At 37.8% G+C, this 22,032-nt stretch overlaps 1 protein-coding gene, 1 long non-coding RNA gene and 1 pseudogene across 3 annotated transcripts in view; 2 read left to right on the top strand and 1 right to left on the bottom strand.

The window, feature by feature from the left end:
* The window catches only part of ITGA1 (integrin subunit alpha 1), a 165,284-nt gene extending 156,053 nt beyond the window's left edge, over positions 1–9,231 (top strand). For both annotated transcript variants that reach the window (XM_032337429.1, XM_032337430.1), the window contains exon 29: positions 4,629–9,231. In XM_032337429.1, the coding sequence (XP_032193320.1) occupies positions 4,629–4,673 (45 nt within the window). In that variant the 3' untranslated portion in view covers positions 4,674–9,231. The remainder of the gene's footprint in view (positions 1–4,628) is intronic.
* Positions 9,232–13,523: 4,292 nt separating this feature from the next.
* On the bottom strand, positions 13,524–18,175 carry LOC116586903. The gene is made up of 3 exons (XR_004284201.1): positions 17,954–18,175; positions 17,215–17,279; positions 13,524–14,979 (listed from the first exon to the last, which is right to left on the bottom strand). It is a non-coding gene; the product is annotated as an uncharacterized LOC116586903 (long non-coding RNA).
* Positions 18,176–21,460: 3,285 nt separating this feature from the next.
* LOC116587245 overlaps positions 21,461–22,032 on the top strand; it is a 6,062-nt pseudogene continuing 5,490 nt past the window's right edge.

Below are 22,032 nucleotides of genomic sequence, written 5' to 3'. Positions count from 1 at the left end.
CCAAGACAAAAGAAAAAAAAAATGGGTTGAAGCCTCTGCCTTTGGCTCGGGTCATGGTCCCAGCGTCCTGGGATGGAGCCCCGCATCCGGCTCTCTGCTCAGCAGGGAGCCTGCTTCCTTTCCTCTCTCTCTCTCTCTCTCTGCCTGCCTCTCTGCCTACTTGTGATCTCTGTCTGTCAAATTAATTAATTAATTAATTAGTTTAAAAAATTCTCCCTCTCCCTGTGCCCTCTGTCTCTCTTTATATGTCTTTATATGTCTATATATATAGACCTTTATATGTCTATCACACTGAGACATTTGTAAATTAAGTATGCATTACTTTTATAAGAATGAAAACTCTTTTATAAAAAAAGAATAAAATGAGCTCTTATGTCAGTTTAAGAGTATATAAATAATAGAATGGTTAAGATGAGCCTTATCCAAATACATATATCTATATATCTTAAAAACTAAGACTTCTTTAATATATGAAGAAATGTGCCACGTTCTATGTAATAGCTGTGTGTCTGAGTGAGAGAAGGTAAGTTCATTAGTCAGTTGATGAAAGAGAAATCTTACTGTTTCACTGACTCCTATTTCAAATCCTCTCATAAAACTATTTCTATTTGGTAAATCCATATATTTATGTAGATATTTTGCTTATACTGAGATGTATGAGATTTTTCAAACTCCTAGCTGTATCCTTTTCAAATTAAGCAGAACTAAGATGATAGCATTTACACAAATTTAGTAGAGAGTAAAGTCCTATCAAAAAGTTGAATTTAATGTTTTTTTCCAATGAAACATCAAATTGGTCTTCATTCTAACATCATACCACCCTATATTTTACCAAATTGTTTTATTAAATAGCTAAACTCTGTTAAAAACACAGGTTGTGGTTACATATTCATTTTTCTAATACCTGAGCTGCAGAATTCTCTTTTGATCAAATAGTTTAAATAATAAATTTTTTTTATGTTTTATTATTTATTTATTTATTTAAATTGTGTTATGTTAGTCTAAATAATAAATTTTTGTCCCACAAAGTGCCAAAGGTTGCTACCGTTTTCAACTGGCTTACAACGCCTAACTTCCTCTTTTGGGGGGATTACACCCAGGGTGGATGATAAACAAAGCCACGGTAAAGGTGTAGATCAGTAGCATTTAGTTTAGTGAACAGAAGCCCCAGCTTTTCTCCAGCAAAGTCTCGGTAAGACAGAATTCCTTGCTTTCTCAAACCTCCAGCTTCTCCTCCTACTCCAGAGGGTTACCAGTGCTCCGTCTGTAATACCTGGCTTTACCACACCGTGGCACCCAAGACCTGGCTTAGTGATGTCGAGGTTGTGCTTGAAACAAAGACTCACTCTTCACTTCTGTGCGCCTCTATTCCAGAGAGCATCTTCCTGTTGATTTCTTTCGGTGTGCTTTTCTATTCTGAGCACTGTACTTGCCTGTGTAGTTTAGGACACAGCTGACAGGGATCTTTTTACACTTAATAGAACCTGAGCTGAAACCTTAGGATTATCCCTTCTTCCTCCTTCTTCCAAATCTGACTCTGGAAGTTCATTGAAACTCCCAGGCTCCATACAGGGAACAGGCCAAAGATTCTTCCTGGATCTGTGACTTTATTTCAAAAAGCGCTGTCTTTATATAATTTGTCCTTGCAGTACACATGGTAGAAATTAAAGTTTTTCAAAATCTTAATGGTAGCTTGCTATAGTTAATATTGAAGAGAGAAGGCTTTGAGGAGACACAGGTTTAAATAGATAGAGAGACACCTTCTGGAATATAGTACCACACACTGAGGGAGAAGCCCAGTCAGGCCAATATGACCAACAGAATGAAATGAGACTCAGCCCACAGAGAAGCCCTAAGAAAGCAGAACATTTTTCCTTCTTAACTTGATTTCATACTGATGCCTGAAGTTCATCACTAATGATTTATTTACTAACCCTGAAGGTGTATACCTTATCCAATATACATATCCTTGGCAACTGTGGATGGGAAATAGTACCACCATTTTTCTGTTTTTTAGATATTAGTTCAATTTATTCACTCAACATTTATTCCATATTATAGTCAGTAAGCACATCATTTCTATCAGGTACTGTTGAATCTGACCCTTTGCCATAGGGTTTTGAACCCAGGGAGAAGCATAAATAAGATCTAGCCTTTACTGATAAGTAAATATGGAAAGGCAGAGAAGGAAAGTGAAAGTTGTAAGTCTGGGCACTGAAAACAAACTTAGCTTCTTTTTAATTTTGTCCAGTATTGGCTCTAGCCAGTTTGAAGCTATGTCTTGTATTCACCTAGTCTCCAGTCTTACGACCCAACTTCACTCACAACCCAGGTTAATAAAATTAGCTGAGTGGAAAAGTTCAGATAACATAATTAAGTTTTTTTTTTAAGAGTTATTTATTTATTTGGCAGAGATCACAAGTAGGCAGAGAGACAAGCAGAGAGAGAGAGAGAGAAGCAGGCTCCCAGCCGATCAGAGAGCCCAATGTGGGGCCCGATCCCAGGAACCTAAGATCATGACCTGAGTTGAAGGCAGCAGCCTAACCCACTGAGCCACCCAAGCACCCCCACAATTAAGTTTTAAAATAGAACACTTCGGGGCGCCTGAGTGGCTCAGTCGGTTGAGCATCCAACTCTTGATTCCAGCTTGGGTCATGATCACAGGGTTTTGAGATGGAGCCGTGCATGGGGCTCTGTGCTCAGCAGGGAGTCTGCTTGGGATTCTCTCTCTCCTACCCTCTGCCCCTCTGCTCAATCCCCACTGGCGCTCTCTCTTTCTCTCTCTCTTTCTCAAATAAATAAATAAATCTCAAAAATAAAAAATAAAATAAAATAGAGCATTTAGTATATGAAAGCAAAGGAAGGTTGAAAAGATGCAAAAAGACTTGAGAGGGAAAGGACAAGAGCGAGTGAGAGAGCAGGGAGGGACAAAGGAGAGGAAAGTCTTATATTCAGCACCTGTTCCTGTGAAAGCCTTGTCTGATTTATTTTCAGCTCAGGACCTGCAGGCACAAGGTAAGGGGCCTGATAGTTTGTGAATCCAGAACTTTTATTTTTGGCTCAAAGGAAGAAACCCTGAGACACAGAGAACTGCCATTTGAAGAGGATACATTTATTGTGTTTTTTCATGTTTATTTACCTGTTGTCCCCTTTTCCTCATCTACCACCAACTAGAGTCTGACATTATGGAAGACATAAAGCTGTGTCATGGTAGAAGACATAAAGAAGTTACCTTCTTTAATTTAAAACTGCATTTTTGAGGGGAGGGGGATGGGGGGATGGGCTGGCCTGGTGGTGGGTGTTAAGGAGGGGATAGATTGCATGGAGCACTGGGTATGATACGTTAACAACGAATCTTGGAACACTACATCAAAAACTAATGACGTACTGTATGTGACTAACATAACATAATAAAAAATGATAAAAAAATTTTTAAAAACTGCATTTTTGACCATTTATCCCATATAAGCCCTCAATTATTCAATAATGATTTTTTGTAAGATTTTTAATTTATTTATTTGACAGAGAGAAATCACAAGTAGGCAGAGAGGCAGGTAGAGAGAGAGAGAGAGAGGAGGAAACAGGCTCCCTGCTGAGCAGAGAGCCCGATGCGGGACTCGATCCCAGGACCCTGGGATCATGACCCGAGCCGAAGGCAGCGGCTTAACCCACTGAGCCACCCAGGCGCCCCAATAATTATTTTTTAAAGTATACCATTCCCTTGCAAAATTCACCGTAACTTCATTATTTAAATGATATGGAGGTACCATACCTTCAAAGAATTAACTCACTGCCTGAACTATTATAATCTGCTTTGAAACTTTAAAAAAATATATAGACTTTAAAAATACACTTCTCTAGGACCCTTAATTTCCTTTTATTTAAAATACTCACATTTTAGATGAGATTATTACAAAGATCCCTTTCAGTGCCTGTACTTATTTTTATTATAATGTATAATAGGAAATAAGTATAACACTTATAATTTTATAATGATCCAAATTAAACAGTATAATTAAAAAGTCACCCACATTCACCCCTATGTGAAATTTCTTCTATGATCAGTGAGTTCCTTTTCATCTCCAAATGATAGAGCATGTTTTCAAGAGGAACTTCCTGTCAAGCCTATAAAGGCAGATATTCTAACACATTTAAAATTAATCCAGACAACTCCCGTCTCCCCCACCCCTCAGCCACGGTGCATGTGCCAGATTCCCCCACCTCCAATGACCTCAATTTTTGATCATCAGTTAATTGATGGAATTTCTCTGCCACATCCCTGAGAAAAATGTAATGACAAAGTGCCATTCAGTGCTAGCTAACTCTAGTTTGTATGTCTTCCCAAATATTTTCCCAGAACCTCTAAGTTAGTTCACCACGTGTACTAGTTTTTACTAGGAGACATGATATATTTAACCAACAAAAAAGTTTAAAATGAAGCAATTTAATAAATATCATTTCTTGACATTCAGTATTACTTAAGAGGTCAGTGAAAAAAAATCTCAATTATATTAATTATCTGTATGCCCAGAAGCACTGACATAGTATTAAATTTTATCTAAGGAAATTACTATTTATTACCTAAATTCAAATAATTAATTGTGTTATGCTTGGTATTTTTTCAACAGATTGGATTCTTCAAAAGACCACTAAAGAAGAAAATGGAGAAATGACGTATTTTACAGGAGAAAAAAATAAGAGTTATTCAATTATCTATCCTCAGGTTTGCCTCAAATATGTGACAAGAAATTTAAGACATAGTCACATAACTTTATGTACTCCATCAGGGATTAATCACTTGGAAAATGACAAATCAAGGAAGATCCAAAAACAATACCATAAAGATATATTTTATAAAATGATGAAAAATATTTTTAAATAATTACTCTTTGTGTTATTTAAGTAAAATTACAAAGTGTCTTGAAGATGAAGAATAACTTGTACAAATATGTTTATATATTAAATCAGCATCCAGAGTATTTAAAGAAATGCATAAAAAGATTTTTATGATCATTGATAAATTAAGCTTTTTCCATTGATTCCTGATGGATATCCACGTTCAGCATGATAGTCAACATTTGTAAATGACAAGAGAGGAATTAACCGAAAAAGATCACTTCTCTCTGTTCAAATGAGACAATTTTCCTCGAGAGAGTATATATAAAATATGGACTGAAAATAGAATTAAGTCATACAGAATACATTCAACATCTTTGTGTTGGGTTCTGTACTTGGAAAGCTTTTTGTTTGTTTGTTTGCTTGTTTGTTTTTCTCCCAAAGTGTTTGGAAACAATTGAGCTGATGGAAAATGGAGATAGACTTGTTTAAAGGCAGCTCACTGAATGGATTAAGCTTTCACAGAACATGCTTAATTTTGACAGGAGCCCTAAAACTCAAAACTTTCATGCTGAAAACAGCACTTCACAGCAGTTTTGTGGGGCGTAACAGTGATTTGTAATGAAAAGCCCTCTTGTGTGTGGGATATGCTGAGATGGTTTCTGAATGGAACGTGACAGCAGATGCCACAGAAACGCCCACCTCATCTTTGCTGGGCAGCTTTTGAACATTAGGGGTCCAGGATGTAACCAGAAGTAGGAGTTTTCTCAACTCCTTGGCAAGTGGTTCACTGAAACCCTCAAGCTGTGAGAGTATGTTTATTTTTAATTTTTTAAAGGTATTTAATTTTCCAAACACATTTCTTATTTTTATGAAAGGCAGCATTCTATTACAGTATTGCATTTTTACCAATAAGCCACTGTTTTTTTAGTGTGGCATGTCAATATTTAAATAGAACTCCAGAAGTGTATTTTAAAGAATCTTAGGTTTGAAACCTTGCACCAAGAGAAAGCTACCACACCTCTGTATGAGCTTCTTTGCTCCTGAAGTAATCATTATGGTGCATCGGACTCTACTGAAGCACAAGCTCGTAGGTTGCTCCGTTTCTTAGGAAAGTAACAATGGATGAATGTATCACAGCCGCATGTGTGAACTACTGCTGAAAAATTTGCTGATATTCCTGCAACAACTCCATCTCTCCACCTGGCTGACCATCACAAGACCAGCACCTGCCCAGCACCTTACACAGAAAGTCCTAGACTCTACTTTTCTCCAAAGCATCAAATCAAGGGAGAAATTAAATGCCATAAGTTTCATTTTTTAAACTAATTTCCAAGGAATTCTCTAAGGACTCAGAGTCCGCTCCCTTGTGCCTGTCTGCATCTACGTCTAAGATCCTGATGACCAAAATCATGCACCTGGGGAGTGCCCTGGTCATCAATACTAGAAGAAAGGCTCAGTGCTTCCAGAGATGTGATATCCTCTTGCCGGTCATTGTTCTGAAATGTCCACTTCGGGAATCTCTTTCATTCCCACAGCCTATCTCCAGATCTGGAAATCATTCTTCCTACCCTGTTCTTTCCTTGCCCGACAGAACTCAGGTCTCTCTTACTCTGAGCCACCACATTGCACAGCCTATTGGCAGCTCAGCTCCAAAATCAGCACATTCTTAGAATAAATCAAACAGGTAAACTTAAATTCACAATTGGCCTCTAGGACTGTCAAGCATCCTGTTTCAGTGAATGTGCACATTTCAACCAAATACGATGTTACAGGAATGTGCACATTTCAACCAAATACGATGGTAACCCGGAAGGGAAAGATGGAAACAATGGCATTTCGAACTTGTTAGAAAAGAGAGGAGGAACCACTGGGACAGATCAAATAGCTACGTATAAGCCTGGCACAGTTTTTAACGGAAGTCGGTCCCAGTTTTCAAACAACGTTTAATGAACCAGATATCCCTTTTCCCTAGTACTATTATTTGTTGGGCTTTATGTGTGTATGTGTGTCAGCATCTGTATGTGTAATGTGTAAACACACATGTACACACACACACACACACACGAATGGACATAAATCAAATACAAAATACCTCGGTCATATCAAATGGCCGGGTTTGACAAAATGACAAAAAAATAAACACAAAAGCTACACCAAGAAAAGTTTGATTCATTCATTTTCATTAATTCATTCATTCATTTTCATTAATATTTAACTTTAGTGCACAGTTCTGCAACAAAAGAAGTAAACGTGGAAGTTTTGACTAAAATAATAAATCAACAGTACGAGTGTTCTAAAACATAGTTAGTGATTAAGAAATATACCAAACTCTAATCATTTTATTTTAAAGCACTTAATAAGAGAAGTGAGTGCTATTTAGGACTATGAGTTTATGCCAAAACCTTTTTTTTGCATTGGTATTTTATAAAATTGATTATTTCTTCCATTGTGAACTAAAATATGTATGAAGTCTCTTTTCGGAACTTAGAATGGTATATTGGTAAATTATTCAACAACTAGCTCTCCAGGAGGAAAGAAAATCCCTGATTTGTATAATTTTCCAATTTCCATGATTTAAATAGTCTTGCCATGGCCATTTTCAAGCTACCAATATAACCCTAACCAGCTTGCAAAACCCCTGAAAATTGATCTGTCAGCTCCCACGAACCAGTATAAGCTGGCTTCAGCACACCATTGAAATAGATTAGATGACAATAATAGATGATAGATAAACAGATAGGTAGATACAGAAATACAGTGATATAGAGATATAGAGATATAACATGTTAGGTATATATAATGCATAACTACACACAATATAATCATCTTTCAAATTATGCTTTAAATGCTCATCTCAAGCCCAGCAGACATAATTCTATCCCTCATTCTTCAATTTCAATTTCTAGAATTATAGCCTTCCTTTAATCTTAATAAAATGATAAAAAAAAAAACTTTCAGGAGAAGCAAGGAGTTGAAAGCAAGAAAATATAAAGGGTGACACCATGAAAATCAGACTTTGACAGCCACAAAGAAATTTTTACTTTCTCTAGGAATTTAGAGTCCTGAAACAATACTGTGAAGGTTCATCCTTTGCAAATATTTATAATTTCTGTGATCTAATTTGAAATTCAGTGGTTCCATTTATTCAGTTATTTTCTCTGAGCCTTAAAGTCATAGGCAATTTAATCTCTAAATATTTCCATGTCATCAGTATGCTTGAAATGAGGCTTGTAGGGGAAGATGTCTTTGCAAAATTTGATGCTTCCTCAACCATAATAAATGTACCTACACAAGCAAATACCTGTAAATACCTATAGATATGTATATTCTCTTTTCCTTTTACAAAACCAATATCTAGACTCAATTGGAAAACAAATATCTGCTCCAAAAGCAAATGTGGTTGCACAATATTTGACCAAAGCTGGGTTGTGGCTGTCGTGGGAAGCTGTGCTCACATTCTCCCCAGGCAGCCCCTGCAAGGGCCTTATAAGGGGAACAGCCACCCCTCCAGCTCCCGGCAGCGCACTTTCATAGAAGATGTCTTTGTCAAACATGTGGTAATCTGCTCCATGAAAATGAACTGTCTTCCTTGGCACAACACAGAGAAAACTAGGGAAGACCCAGGCTCCAAGCATGATTCATGTGCTTGGTGCGGTCACGTTATTGTTAACTAAAGAGGCTTCGGGCAGCTCCTTTTTTTTTTTTTTAACAAAATAATATCCTTTGCATCCTTCATTTAGTTTCAGCGCTTCTCAAGACCCCCCACCCCACCACCAAGGGAGATTTTCCAGAAGACTATTGGAGAAAAACCCGTTTACATGTCCTCTCTGTTTGCTGTGAATACCAGCTTCAGTGAACTGATCCTTTATACAGAATTTCAGGCCTCAGGTCTTCTGTGACACTATAAAGGCATGACATGATATAGGCATAATGTAACAGGGACAAAATGTCTTGTACTTCAGAGAAGGAATATCTTTAAATTTGCCAACCTTTGTGGGATACTGTCAGCATCTATGCCAAGAGTTGAAGGAAGGGTTTGTAGGATGTAGCCAGCAGCACCCCGCAATCTCCATCCTCACCCATGGACACAATAATCCAAAAAATTAAAGGAGGGCTCTAAAATCTTCAGACTGAAGCTGTTTTTTAACGTGATTTAACTGTAAACAGCAGATTTTTTTAATGCAAACATAGCTTCAAGACGAGTCCACTCGGCAACCCCTTTCATACCAAACTGCTGTCCCTAAACCTCTCCTGCACAGGACTTCTGATGTTAACTCTGCCGTGCATTACAAAAGGGCTCAATTCTTCTGTTTCCCAAATGGAAGCGCTATTGTGCAGTATCTTATGTAAAACAATAAAAATAGAGCTAACACCTAACATTGTGATCTGGTGAACAAGTCCATATCCTTGGTCCTCATTTTTTTTTTTAAGATTTTTATTTATTTTTTTGACACAGGGAGAGAGAGAGAGAACACAAGCAGGCAGAGTGGCAGGCAGAGGGAGAGAGAGAAGCAGGCTCTCTGCTGAGCAAGGCTCTCTGCTGAGCAAGGAGCCGGATGCGGGACTCAATCCCAGGACCCTGGGATCATGACCTGAGCCGAAGGCAGACACTTAACTGACTGAGCCACCCAGGCATCCCCCTTGACCCTCATATTAAAATTTAACCTTGAATTTTAAAATTCCAACTAGCAGCCTTTAGCCATCTACCTTGAGGAAACATGAAGAAGCCTGAGTCAGCTCCTAAGCCCCAACCGCATTGTCCCCTGCGACATCTGGCACCTGGAGGTCCAGGTCGTAACTGATGGGGATGGATACATACTTCTGCCTCTATGAAAGGCCTGAGCTTAACCCCTAAATTCATGGCACCCCAGATCAGCCTGGCCTCACCTCATATCAGATATACACATAAGCACTTCTTGCTGAAAATTGGCCATACTGAAAAATACAATGCAAGGTGAGTTATCATTTCAGATGTACTCTGCTTTGAGGTCAGCGTCTTTTTTTTTTTTTTTTTTTTGCCTTTTTAAATATATCAAAACCTTTCCCCCATAACTAATGAGTGCAGAACTTTACCTAAGACTTCCTTGCATTTGCCTCCTGCTACTGGCTGGAGAATATCCATGCTATGAGGACGGGCGGCAGGAGTCAGAGCCCATTTGCAGTATCTTTCCGCCTGCTGCCCTCCAGTCGGTCTCTTCTATTCTCAAGTGCACACTGGGGATGTTTTGTTTTGATCTGGAACTTCTTGGCAAGGCCATTACAAGCCTCGTGCCCCTTGCAGGACCTTGCATGGTTGCATGTTTTCTTCTGATGAGTTGAGACTTGGAAATCCTTTAATTATCTGACACATCACGGAAACCCTGGCAGTACACTAGGGACCAGTGACATTCCCAACTATGATGATATTTGATTTCACCATACTTCAAGTCACATCTTTATGGAAAAAAAAAAAAAAAGACTAAGTGGAATTTTAGAAGCTCTTCTGCAGAAGACGGAGACTCAATGCTTAATCTTTTATTTCAGCGTGATCTGTGCGTATAGATGGAGGACAGAATTTTAAAGAGAAATCTTCCAAGTAACACGGAATGAAAGAAAGCCAGGTGTCCTCTTGAACAATTCCCTGTTGCCATTGCTTGTTCCCACCCCCATTTTTAAAGCAAGAGATTGAATGAGGAAAACTAAACATCATTGTTCCTTCACAGAGTTGTAGCCAAGCAGAAGGGAAGACACACCCCCACACAGAAACTGATCAGGGCTTTCTGAGACACTGTAGCATGGTAGGTCCTGTGCCAGGTGGCAGGCAGTCTTCCTGTCATGCCCCCCTCAGGCATCTTGCATCTTGAGAGACAGGAAAAAAAAAAAAATGGTGGGGGAGAGGAAATGAAGCTATTTATCTTTTTTATATACATCCTTCCTCCTCAAAATACCACAAGTTTCCTTAGACCACATTGTACCCACACACCATATTAACACATGTACTTTGCACGAGTAAATTGTTGATTAAATAAAAACATATTCTTACTTGCTTATTAACTAGGGCTAATTTGCTAAAGTTTAGTACACTTTGTCTCAAGTAAAAACAATCCTTTGAGGCAGCAACACACAGATCTTCTTCATACTGGAATCATTTCGCACAGGACATCCTGATACTTCGCATTTAATTCCGACACCTCTTGGCCTTATTGCAGGATGCAACAGCTCTCTCTCTCTGCTTTCTTCATCAGGAAACATCGGCCTGTGAAGAGAATAGTCTATTGTGTATTACTACTGTGAGGGTGTAAAATTGTTAACGGTGTGAAGAATCGTATCCATTTGATTAAAAAGAAAAATATTGTATATAATAACTACTGCCCTGAAACAATTCTTCTATCACTCGAATAAAGTTTTCAGCATGGCCTGACATAAGGTATATTGCATTGTGTATTTTTTTTTTATTTACCTCAGAATAAACCTATTAAAATGCATAACTTGAGGGGATGTGCATTTCTGTAAGACTTTTATTGGACAAACTCATTAGACAAAAGTATTTTCCTCTCCTTCAGAGCAAACACCTTTGTTGACTCTATTAATTAGATGTCTAACTTAAACCCATGTTTTAAAAAGCTGTTTTCAGGCAACAATCATTAAAGTGATAGAGTTAGAAATAGCTGAGAGAATAAAAGAATATTTTGAATATCCAATATATGGTATATCCTGTACACTGATTTGAGGTCAGAGGTTTGGTATTTTGGGTATAATTCTTTCTTATCTTGTGCATCAGCTGTGTATTTACGTCAAGGTAAAGGAGCATCCTGTCTTATCTATGAATTTTTTTCTAATGATTCAAAGAAGAATGGGATTGCTGTGATTTAAGTACATAAATTTTATCCAAGATTAGTATTTCTTCCAAAGGTCCAACTTTTTTTTTAGCTCCTTGGTAGGTTTTCACTTTGATGACCTAAAAGGAAAAAACAAAAGCAAATAAAGTGTGTCTGTGGTGTTTCCTGTATACAATATAGCAATGTGATTAGTCTTTTGCAAACTTGACACAAAAGCCACAGAATCCGTATTACCACATATCTTCTTCTAATGGGATGTTTTAAAAATAAATAATCTGTTGTAACAATAGATTAGACCACATGGAAAGAAACAAAAAAAAATTCCTAAATGAAAAAAAAAGTTAATTTCTTTATTTAACCTATAATTCAAAGAAATATAATTTTTAATTATATTTTAATTTTCCTTCTAGCCTAAGGAAGGGCTAGAAGAAGGTATAAGAAGGAGTTTTAGTAGTAATCACACATGTTCATCTTGCAAATGTTTTCATTTTCAAAGCACACTGTAGGATGACTGAGGTACTTTTACAGAAGAAACAGGCAGACTTATGAGAAGATTATTTACAAGATCTTGTACTAATTCTTGTCAGCACGTTTCCAATGCCCTGTTTTTTCTCTCCACTGTGAGAAGTAGTTTTTCTGCCAGTTCACCTTTTGCCTAGGATGAGAATACACAGTGGAGGTACTAAGAAAAAATCTGGATATATTCACTATAAAATAAATGGCATACATCAGAATTTATTATTTGTAAGGCTTATAGCATAGGCACAAACTACACTTTCCTATCCCTTGTGGTGTCTTTTTTTACTTTTATAAAATTAATGTAATAATCTGCAGGCAGAAGTCAGGAATAATGTTCACCCAACAGAAGTGATCAGTGAGGACTGGTGGTAAGTTCTATTTTCTTCTTTACAATAGTTATACTATTTGACCTGTTTTTAAACAAATGAGTATCCATTTTTAAATCAGTAAAGAATTAAGGTAAAAGGGAATATGTGCACACTGTAGGAAATCTGAAAAACAGAGGAATAATTTTAAAACAACCATAATGCCAGATATTTCTAACATCAAATAATCTTTTTTCTGGGCATACATGCTTATTTTTTACATATTTCTATTTTGATATGCTTAATACCACAGAGAACATGGTACCCTGTGCCTTCTAAAAATGTTACATTCTATTTTCAATTTTTCTTTGGTATTAAAATGGTGATAGTCATCAGATTCTTTCCTTCACTCTGGAGCTGACAATAAAAACATATATATAGGGGCACCTGGGTGGCTCAGTGGGTTAAGCCGCTGCCTTCGGCTCAGGTCATGATCTCAGGGTCCTGGGATCGAGTCCCGCATCGGGCTCTCTGCTCAGCAGGGAGCCTGCTTCCCTCTCTCTCTCTCTCTCTCTCTGCCTGCCTCTCTGCCTACTTGTGATCTCTGTCAAATAAATAAATTTTTTAAAAAAATTTAAAAAAAACACATATATATATCCCCTCTCACCTTCCCTCTAAGTTAATAATCATTATACACACATATATATGCCATGGTAGAATTCTCCATAGTCCAGATGTCAAATAATGACTTTTTTTACCTACTTCTTCAAGCAGGGGTGGGATGGGCCAAACAGCGAGGAGTGGATACAGAAAAATGGGGAAGAATTCGCTAAGAATAAAAGCAAGCCATGAGAGACTGTGGACTTTAGAGACAAACTGAGGGGGGGTTTTCTGGAGGTGGGGGTTGTGGTGAGCCTGGTGGCGAGTATTGTGGAGGGTATGTATTGCATGGAGCACTGGGTGTGGTGCACAAACAATGAATTTTGGAACACTGAAAAAAAATTAATTTACTTTAAAAAAAAGATTAATAGTAAGTGTGGCCCCACTGATTATGCAAAATCAACTGGGTTATTTTATTAACAATCCTTGAAAAAGAAAGAATTTTTGCCAGAAACAAAAGTTGTCATCTTACATTAAAATCATTACAAACAAATGAAGACAGTGAAGGGGAAACAGAGGAACAAACAAAACACAAGGGATATAGAAAACACATAGCAACATAGCAAATGTTACTCCAACCATATCAAAAATTATGCTAAAAGTGAATGGTCTAAACACTCAAACCAAAAAGCAGAGATTGTCAGCCTTATGAGAGAATAAGGTCCCTCTAGAAGAGACAGACTTCAGATTCAAAGGCACAAATCAGTTGAAAGGGAAATGATGGGGAAAAAAATATGTCATGCCAACAGGTACCATAAGAAAGCTGGAGATAGCTGTATGAATATCAAACAAAATGAACATTAAGATGTGGAAAGAGTATAATCTTGTGAGAAAGGAGATCCCCGGAATTCTTCAGGATACAGAAATCCAGGTTTATACTTGAGTTGAATCTGATGTCTTGCAGATTTTCAAGGACTCATTGGTGGCTGAAATGAAACTTTCTGGTGGATTAGAGCAGAATCATGGAGTCGTTCCACTCCGAGAGTTGAGTCTTAAATCGGTGTGTAGGGTCCTTGACCTGCGCAAATTCCAGTTACAATGGTCCAATTCCTCCCTTATGGTGGGAATAATAGGGCAAGCACCACTGTCTGTAGGCACCCAGGCTGCCAGCCCCTTCACACATGAATGCAGGTTGGTCACGTGCCAATGCTCCAGTTCGTATTTGACTGGCAAGAACTGGCTTGAATTAATAAAAGCAGCATTGAAACATCTGCAGGTTCCATCTTTAGCTTCCACTTTGCTCAGCTATTTTTTTGTTTTTGTAGTATCTTTCAACCGAGCATGTGTGGCAGTAATTCATAAGATACCACAATCCCGAATGGCATTCCAAAAGTAAGAGTGGAAATGCCTCAACCTGGTAAATAAAGAATAGTACCCGGAATTGGTCATCAGACTATAATTAATGGAGCTGGAAATTAGCCATGCTGGAGACTCTTAACAGTCCTCGATGAAATGCCCAGGGCTCTTTAGTTTCACATGCTGAATCTCTCGTTTTCTATTTTCTTCTGCCCTTTACTCTCAGACTTTTATATTCTACTAGCACCCAAGTACCATCTGCTATTCCTTTTCATTCACTTTTCAAACGCTTTTTTTTCATTCCTACCCACCCTGCATACCTCATCATTATAAGGTGGGGAATTCTGCAAAGATTCCAATTAGTGTATTATTTGACAGCACGGCAGCTTTTCACCTTCTAAGATGGACCATATCTTCATGAATGTAGATTGTATGTTTAAATGAAGAGTCATTTGTATTCTATAAGAGGTGTAAGAATTGGCGCTTGTGAAGCAGGTAGTTTTGAACAGAACTGATGGGGCTGGGTGAAGTCTCCTGTTTTTCTAGAAGCAGAAAACAAAGAGGAAGAAAATCACCGTTTATTGCCTACAGCCCACATGCCAGGCAATTTTCTTATATATTATCTCATCACTAACACCGTGGTGATCCTATTATTATATTTGTTTTACAGGTGATGTAACTGAGACTCACAGGAATTAAGGGGCTGCTTCAAGGTTATAAAGCTCATAAGTGGTGATTTGCTAAAATAAAAACCAAGTTCTATCTGGTTCCAAGGTCATTTCCTCCAAGAGCAAGGATTTCAGAAGTCATGGGAAGAGAAATGAAAACATGGAGATGGAAGAGAACACACATCAATCTTTGTAGTAGTTGGCACATAGTAGGTACTCAGAAAATATTTATTATTGAATGAATGCAAGAATTGATAATCTGAGTAATGTTTTATTTATCTAGGTATTATATCTCTTTGGGAGGAGAACCATGAACATATAGTATGGTCACTAATCATAGACTCATAGATTTGAAGGCAATTTAAAAGTCATCCAGTAATGGAAATTTCTCCACAATGTCCCTGATAGTATGTCCCAACCTATTTCAGGCTCTTCCAAGAGTGAGGTTTTCACTACTCCAGCTAAAAACCTTGCTCTGCTTTCGAGAAGCAGTAATTGTTTGAAAGCATGCCCTTATATCTCAAATTCTAATATTAACTCTGTATTAACCAAAGTGTTAGTTCTTTTATCTAAATCTTCTTTAACCTATTAATGGTATCTTAGCGTATTAAGTCCCACAAACTTACTACTTCTTGTCCAAAATGACAGTTTAATTTTTCTGTCTCTATATTATTTTAATATCTAAAATTGGCTCTCAAGTTAATGTCTGTCAATTATTTTCCTTCTACCAACTTTCAGGACTCTCAGATGACTATTTTAACTTAACCAAAAAATTTTTTAAAAAACTGAAAAAATTGGATATTAGGATATTAAGATCATTACTATATGATAAACTATTTTAAAAATCAAGACAACATATGACAGTGCAGACTGCCTTTACTTCCACCGACTATAAAAGGAAATATCCATTCTCCTCAATCAATTTTTAGTCAAGTCAGACAAATGTGCTTACACTGAAAATGCCTTTTAAAGATGTAATTAAATATGAAGAATTAGTCTCTCTTCTTTCCTTTCCTAAACATTGTGGCATAAACATTCACATTTTATTTCTTAACTCATGTCCTAAGTTTGCTTCCCCCAGAGCTCTTCCCCCGTATGGTGTTTCTGTAGCTCAGATTTTACCCCACCCATCTCCCTTTCTATAAACATATTCTGTTTTTATTTTGGATTTTCAAAGTTTTAAATCATGATGATTCTGATATTTACACACAGCAGTTTATCCTTTTCAAATCAGTAGCTCTGCAGGTTGTGAAAAATGTACAAAAGCATGTAACCATCACCATAATCAAGATATATAAGGTTTCTGTTGCCCTAAAAGTTTCCACAAGCTTCTTTTTAGTCACTTCCTCTCCTCATCCCCAGCCTCCTCAATGGAGCTGATTCCTATCCATTTAGTTTTGCTTTTTCCAGAAGGTCATATCAGAGGATTTATAAAGGATCTGCCTTTTGTATCTGCCTTTTCTCATTCAGTATAACTTGTTTGTGATGTGGCCATGTTGCTTCTGTATCAGTGTGTTCCTTTTTACTGCTGAAGAGTATTCCATTGTATGGATGTATTTTATGATGATGATATATTTATTAGTTAGTTTTTATTGTCTTTGAAACTTATAGGGTGGTGATGGGGTGGGGGGGATTGTGATTATATTAGAGTTGGCTATTTTTTTTTGTTTTTCCTATGAGACAATATGGCCTTGAAAGGCAACCATGCTTAGTACTCAACATAATTACATGCCTTGTATTGCCTAAGCTGAACAGTACTCAGATTTTACATGCTGCATGAACAACCTGATAAATATATGTGATTCCTTTCCTTATAAAGCAGTTTTAAAATATTGTATCCAAAGTATAATTTGGCCACCTAATATAGTGGAAGGAAAATTGAACTTTGGGATCGGGGAGACTTGGGTCCATAGGCACAGTCTGTCATGACTAGCTGCACTTGCTTGGGTAAGTGTCCTGACCTTGGCTTTCTAAGAATGAGCTTCTTCACTCACACAGTAGAGAACATAACACCGGCCCATAAGTTGTGATGAAAAGCCAGAATAAAAAAAAAAGTGGAATAATAAAACACGTGGCATGCTCAGCACTTGGTAGACAGTAAAGAGTTACCTCACTCTCCTCCTCTCGGCTCCCTCTCCCGAGTAGTCACTTTGGTACACGTGGCTTTTTCATTTCTGTAATAATTTAGGGCAACAATGTAAGGTTTTTCTTTTAAATTCAAAATAACATATTTAAACTATTTTAAATGCTTTGTTGTAATTCTCCCTGTGGATGACAATAAGTGATTGTTTTTTAGTCAAAAATATGCACATTTTCTTTGTGCCCCAGTTGAGAGAACATACATCTATATGCTAACCATGTAAAACAGCAACAGCTGGAGTTTGTTTGGTTTCAAGTTAAGTTATATATTAATGCATAGAAACTGACTCCGGAACGGGTTGACCTAATCTTTTCTGATCAGCCTTGATGTTTGTCACTTATCTTCTTCATCCACTTATTCATCTCTGTAATCTACAACCCAAAGATGATTAATACAGGAAGTTCTGCTGCTTTGCTACAGGTACAGAGAGTCAATAAGAGGAGCATATAATGTAACCCTAATTTGAGAGGTGGGATGGAAAATCGACTATAATAAAAAATAAAAGGCAACTTATACACAGTGATACAACGTACTGAGCAGATGTGTTTATATCTTGGATTCTCACCCTGAGGCATGCAGTGGTTAGCCTATAGCATTACAATAACATTTCTCTGACTCAACTCTTGCTTAGAGATGTGTAGGAACCTCAGGCCTAACTCTTTCCTTCTGATCTTCTGTGGGTTAATAGAACGTATAGCTCACACCTACCAATTAGCAGCAGCACTGTTCTCCTGTCATACTTTTCCTTGGCTCCTCTAACTACCATGATGGTCCCAACATTCAACTTAGACTGCATGGCATGGTGCCCTGGTCATTATCGTCTTCTCCAGCTCTTGGTGTTGCTCACTTGTACGTGCTTGGTGGTTTGGGGAAGGAAAAGACTTTTCCCTCTACTCTCCTAGGTGCTATTGCTAGGGCCCTATGAATTAGATAGACAAAGAACAGATTAACAAGAAAAACAAAACAAGTTTATTAGCATGTTTATCAAGTGTATACATGGGAAACTCAGTGATGGTAACTCAAAGGGGTGGTTAGAACTTGGAGATTATATAGCATCTTAGTAAAGAAAAACAATTTTGTAGACAAGTGACGAGGCAATGGAAAAGTGGTTTAGGCTTTTAGGGTTTAGCAAATAAAAGTGGTTTAGCTTTTAGGGTTTAGGCTTTTAGGTTTAGCAAATAATGGGAAGAGAAATATATGGAGAAACTCATGAAAGTTAAGAGCTAGTGCATGCATAAAGGTTCTTAGGCAGATTTTTCTGTTGCCCTATCCAGGCTGGTAAGAGTTTAGAGTTGTCCCTGGTGACTAAGTATTGTCCTGCCCTTCCTGGTAGAAAGGAAAAGGCAGAGAGATTTTCTTACGTCTGCTTATTCTCTATGCCTTCAGCTCAAAATAATCCTTATGTCAAATTGGGGTGCTGCACTCTGAACCCTTTCATTGGCTTCTAACTTATGGTCATTCCCTCCTCTGGTTCACGATCCAGTAATGTTTCTATTGAAATGAGAATATTTACACTCCGTTTATGTTATAACCTAGTCAAAAATGCATCATTATCTTTTACTCTATCACTGGAACATTAGTAACACTTTGCTTTGTAATCCTTTTACTATCCACCCCTCTCCTACACACACACACACTCTCCAGGATTTAGAACTGACATCTTGTTTTACTCAAATTAATCTTGCCCCTTGGAAACCTCTTGCTTCTTGGATCAATGTTTTATGCCTTACTCTCTCCTAGGGGTAGTTCCTTCCCTGGAAGTCTCGTAGCTCAAATGGTTCTGCCAGACTAACCCTCCAATTTCTGTCTGGGCCCTCAAGTTACCTTGCCTTCTATGAGTGCCTCCTCTGTGCCCTCTAGTTGAAGGACACACAAATATGCATGCATACATGAGTACACACACACCCCTACACAACTGAATGTTTTTAAAAAAAAATCTTTTAAGATTATTTTTAAAATTTACTAAGATAGAAATATGTAATGTTAAGACTTATCCAATGGAACAACTTAAACATGTGCAGTTATTGTATGTCAGTCATACCTCAATGCACCTATTAAAGAAAATACAAATATAATCACTACTACAATCTTATACTTAAAAATATATACATAAACATATTGAAGGAGTTTGTGCTAGGGCTGGAGCTGAGTTTTAGTCATATATGTCATGTGGAATTATGTAGCTGGGGAAGGAGAAAGCAGAGAATGGAAAAGAACAGAAGCCAAATTGCAAGGAAATATGGTGGAAAAAATTTCTGAGTCAGACTCAAAAACAGAGCCAAAGGTCAAGGGGAAATAGTGTTTCTGGATAAATGTGGTAACTTGTTTGAACACTTGGTGACCCCGCTACTCTGGACCCAGCTATGCATCCTGGGGAGGACTGGGGAGGGAAGAATGGCCACAGATAAATCTGACAGGACCTTGTAACGCACGGGGGCATGAGCAAACCCTCTGGGAATTCCCTCTAGGAGAACCGTAGTCTGAGGGGAGGGGGGGGTAGCGGCCTCCTCATTTTAAGGCAGAGTCCCAAGTAAACCTGGCAACATGAAGACTGAAGTCATCGTAAGTTGTTGAAATGGAAAAGGATCGATGCCCATTTAGTGGTAAGGGAGAGCATAGGCCTCAAGCAGCAGGGGCCAGCAGCAACTAGCCCTGATCTCCCAGTGCATGTGTGGAAGTCCTAACCCACAGACATAAGAAATAGTTCATGGGTTGAGGGCCCTACTTATAAGTGGGAACAGTGAAAGGAGGGCACTTGGGCATTTGCATGAATGGGATCTCATCTGCACTCAGAGACTGGCAAGGCTGATGAGTTTCAGTTTATAACTGTGTGAAAGCCGCTACCTCTGTATATATGTCATGGGCCAAAACTCCAAGACGAAAATGAACTATGTTACCATACTATACCATGTGAAATATGTATGATTTTATAGACTTAAAAATGTTAGGCCTCCATGAATTTAAGCCTTGAAACATCTTCACTTACCTTTAGATCTAGAGGTTTTTGATAGAAGAAACCACTTTCTACCTAACTGTACTTTTAAAAAGGTTCACACCAAATCTAAAGAAACTGTGCCTAAATGTCCTTTCATTCCACTAAATGGCATAAGCCAGACCAAACTTCCATATTCTCTGCTTACATAGCTCATACTATTTCATCTATAGCAAGACTCTGGAAATAATATCTGATAATGAGATTTCAAGATCATAGAGGACAGCCGGGTAACATGTTGGTTCCCACCACAGGGCTAGGGCTATTACTTTACACATGGTAGGTATGTGTTAAATAAATGAATAAATGAAAACAGTGATCATTTTGCAAGATTCTTAATTCAAGTGAAGGATCATGTTAATTATAAAAATGTAAGAGGGCAAGAGAGTTAAGAAGTCTGGAGGAGAATTATATGGAGAACTTAAAGACAAATACTAAAAGACCGTAAGGCGGATCAAATTTTGTGAGCCAGGATACAAGTTTTGCTTTCTCATATAGCGTAATAGAGGACATAGAAACCAAACAGATTTAACGGTTAAGACTGAGCTTCCTGCCAAAACCTAAGTTCCTAATCTTTCGAGGCTCTCCCATCTTCACTGATTTCATTCTTTTGATGTATAAACAAAGCTCATTGACCTGCCAGTCAAATAAATCCTAATGGCAAAATTGGCTCCGTTTGACTTTGGTTTTATACATTTGAAATGTGTTTCCATCTAAAAGGACAGACTCCAATCTAACTGGCACAGTCAAAATTACTTCAAATAAGAATTACTGTGATTCATAGGAAGCACTAAAAGTTAAATTGCAAAATGGATCAGAAAGTAGGGGTCTTGGCTTCAGAAAAGAGTAAAAAGCTACCTGCAGAATCAAAGATTGTGTATTCTTGGCAGAGGACTTAAGAAAAAAAAAAAAACTGTCATTGTGAGTGGTCTTATGAGTGTGTCAAACTGAAGAAGATCATGTACTGAGTTAAAATTAGGTCTCATAGGGGTGCCTGGGTGGCTCAGTGGGTTAAGCCTCTGCCTTCGTCTCAGGTCATGATCTCAGGGTCCTGGGATCGAGCCCTTTATCAGGCTCTCTGCTCAGCAGGGGGCCTGCTTCCTCCTCTCTCTGCCTGCCTCTCTGCCTACTTGTGATCTCTCTCTCTCTCTCTCTCTCTGTCAAATAAATAAATAAAATCTTAAAAAAAAATTAGGTCTCATAGAATCAAGACGAGACGTGCCATGGAAACTAAAGACACTTGCTGGTTGAAAATAGAAGGCCGTGGAAGTGATGAGAAGTTAAAGAGGAAGTAAGTCCCCAAGCAGAGCATGGAACAGGTATAAGCAGGGAGGCAAAGCCAACTCCTACCCTTGCTCTAAGTTGTATAAAATGGTCTGTGCTTTTGCTTTTTCCAGTCTCCACTTTAGACCCCTGAAACCACGCTGTAATTAATTCACACCTTTGGGTTCTTTGAAATTTCCTCATATTCTTTCAATTCTTTGACAGTTTAGGGAATCAGTTATCACATTTCACATTTCACTTTAGCATACCTATTTACAAAACTGCCACCTGCTAGCACATTTTCATAAATGTGTACTTTAAAAAGAACATGCCAAGATTTTGTCTGTTAACATTGATTTTGATGAAAAAAAAAAACAATTTGACCATGATACAACACAAGTAGTTGGCCCTTTATGACAGGTGGCTACTTTCCAAAGCTTAATACTAAAAAGCATATATTAAAATAATTGCCTATTTATTAATCAACAAATAGACAATAATGTTGGCATGTTCTTTTCTGTTTATTAATGGG

The sequence above is a fragment of the Mustela erminea genome, chromosome 3 (genome assembly GCF_009829155.1).
Source record: "Mustela erminea isolate mMusErm1 chromosome 3, mMusErm1.Pri, whole genome shotgun sequence".
In the NCBI taxonomy this organism is placed as follows: domain Eukaryota; kingdom Metazoa; phylum Chordata; class Mammalia; order Carnivora; family Mustelidae; genus Mustela; species Mustela erminea.
Note: the sequence above shows the minus strand (reverse complement) of the source record. Positions and strands in the feature narration are given on the sequence as shown.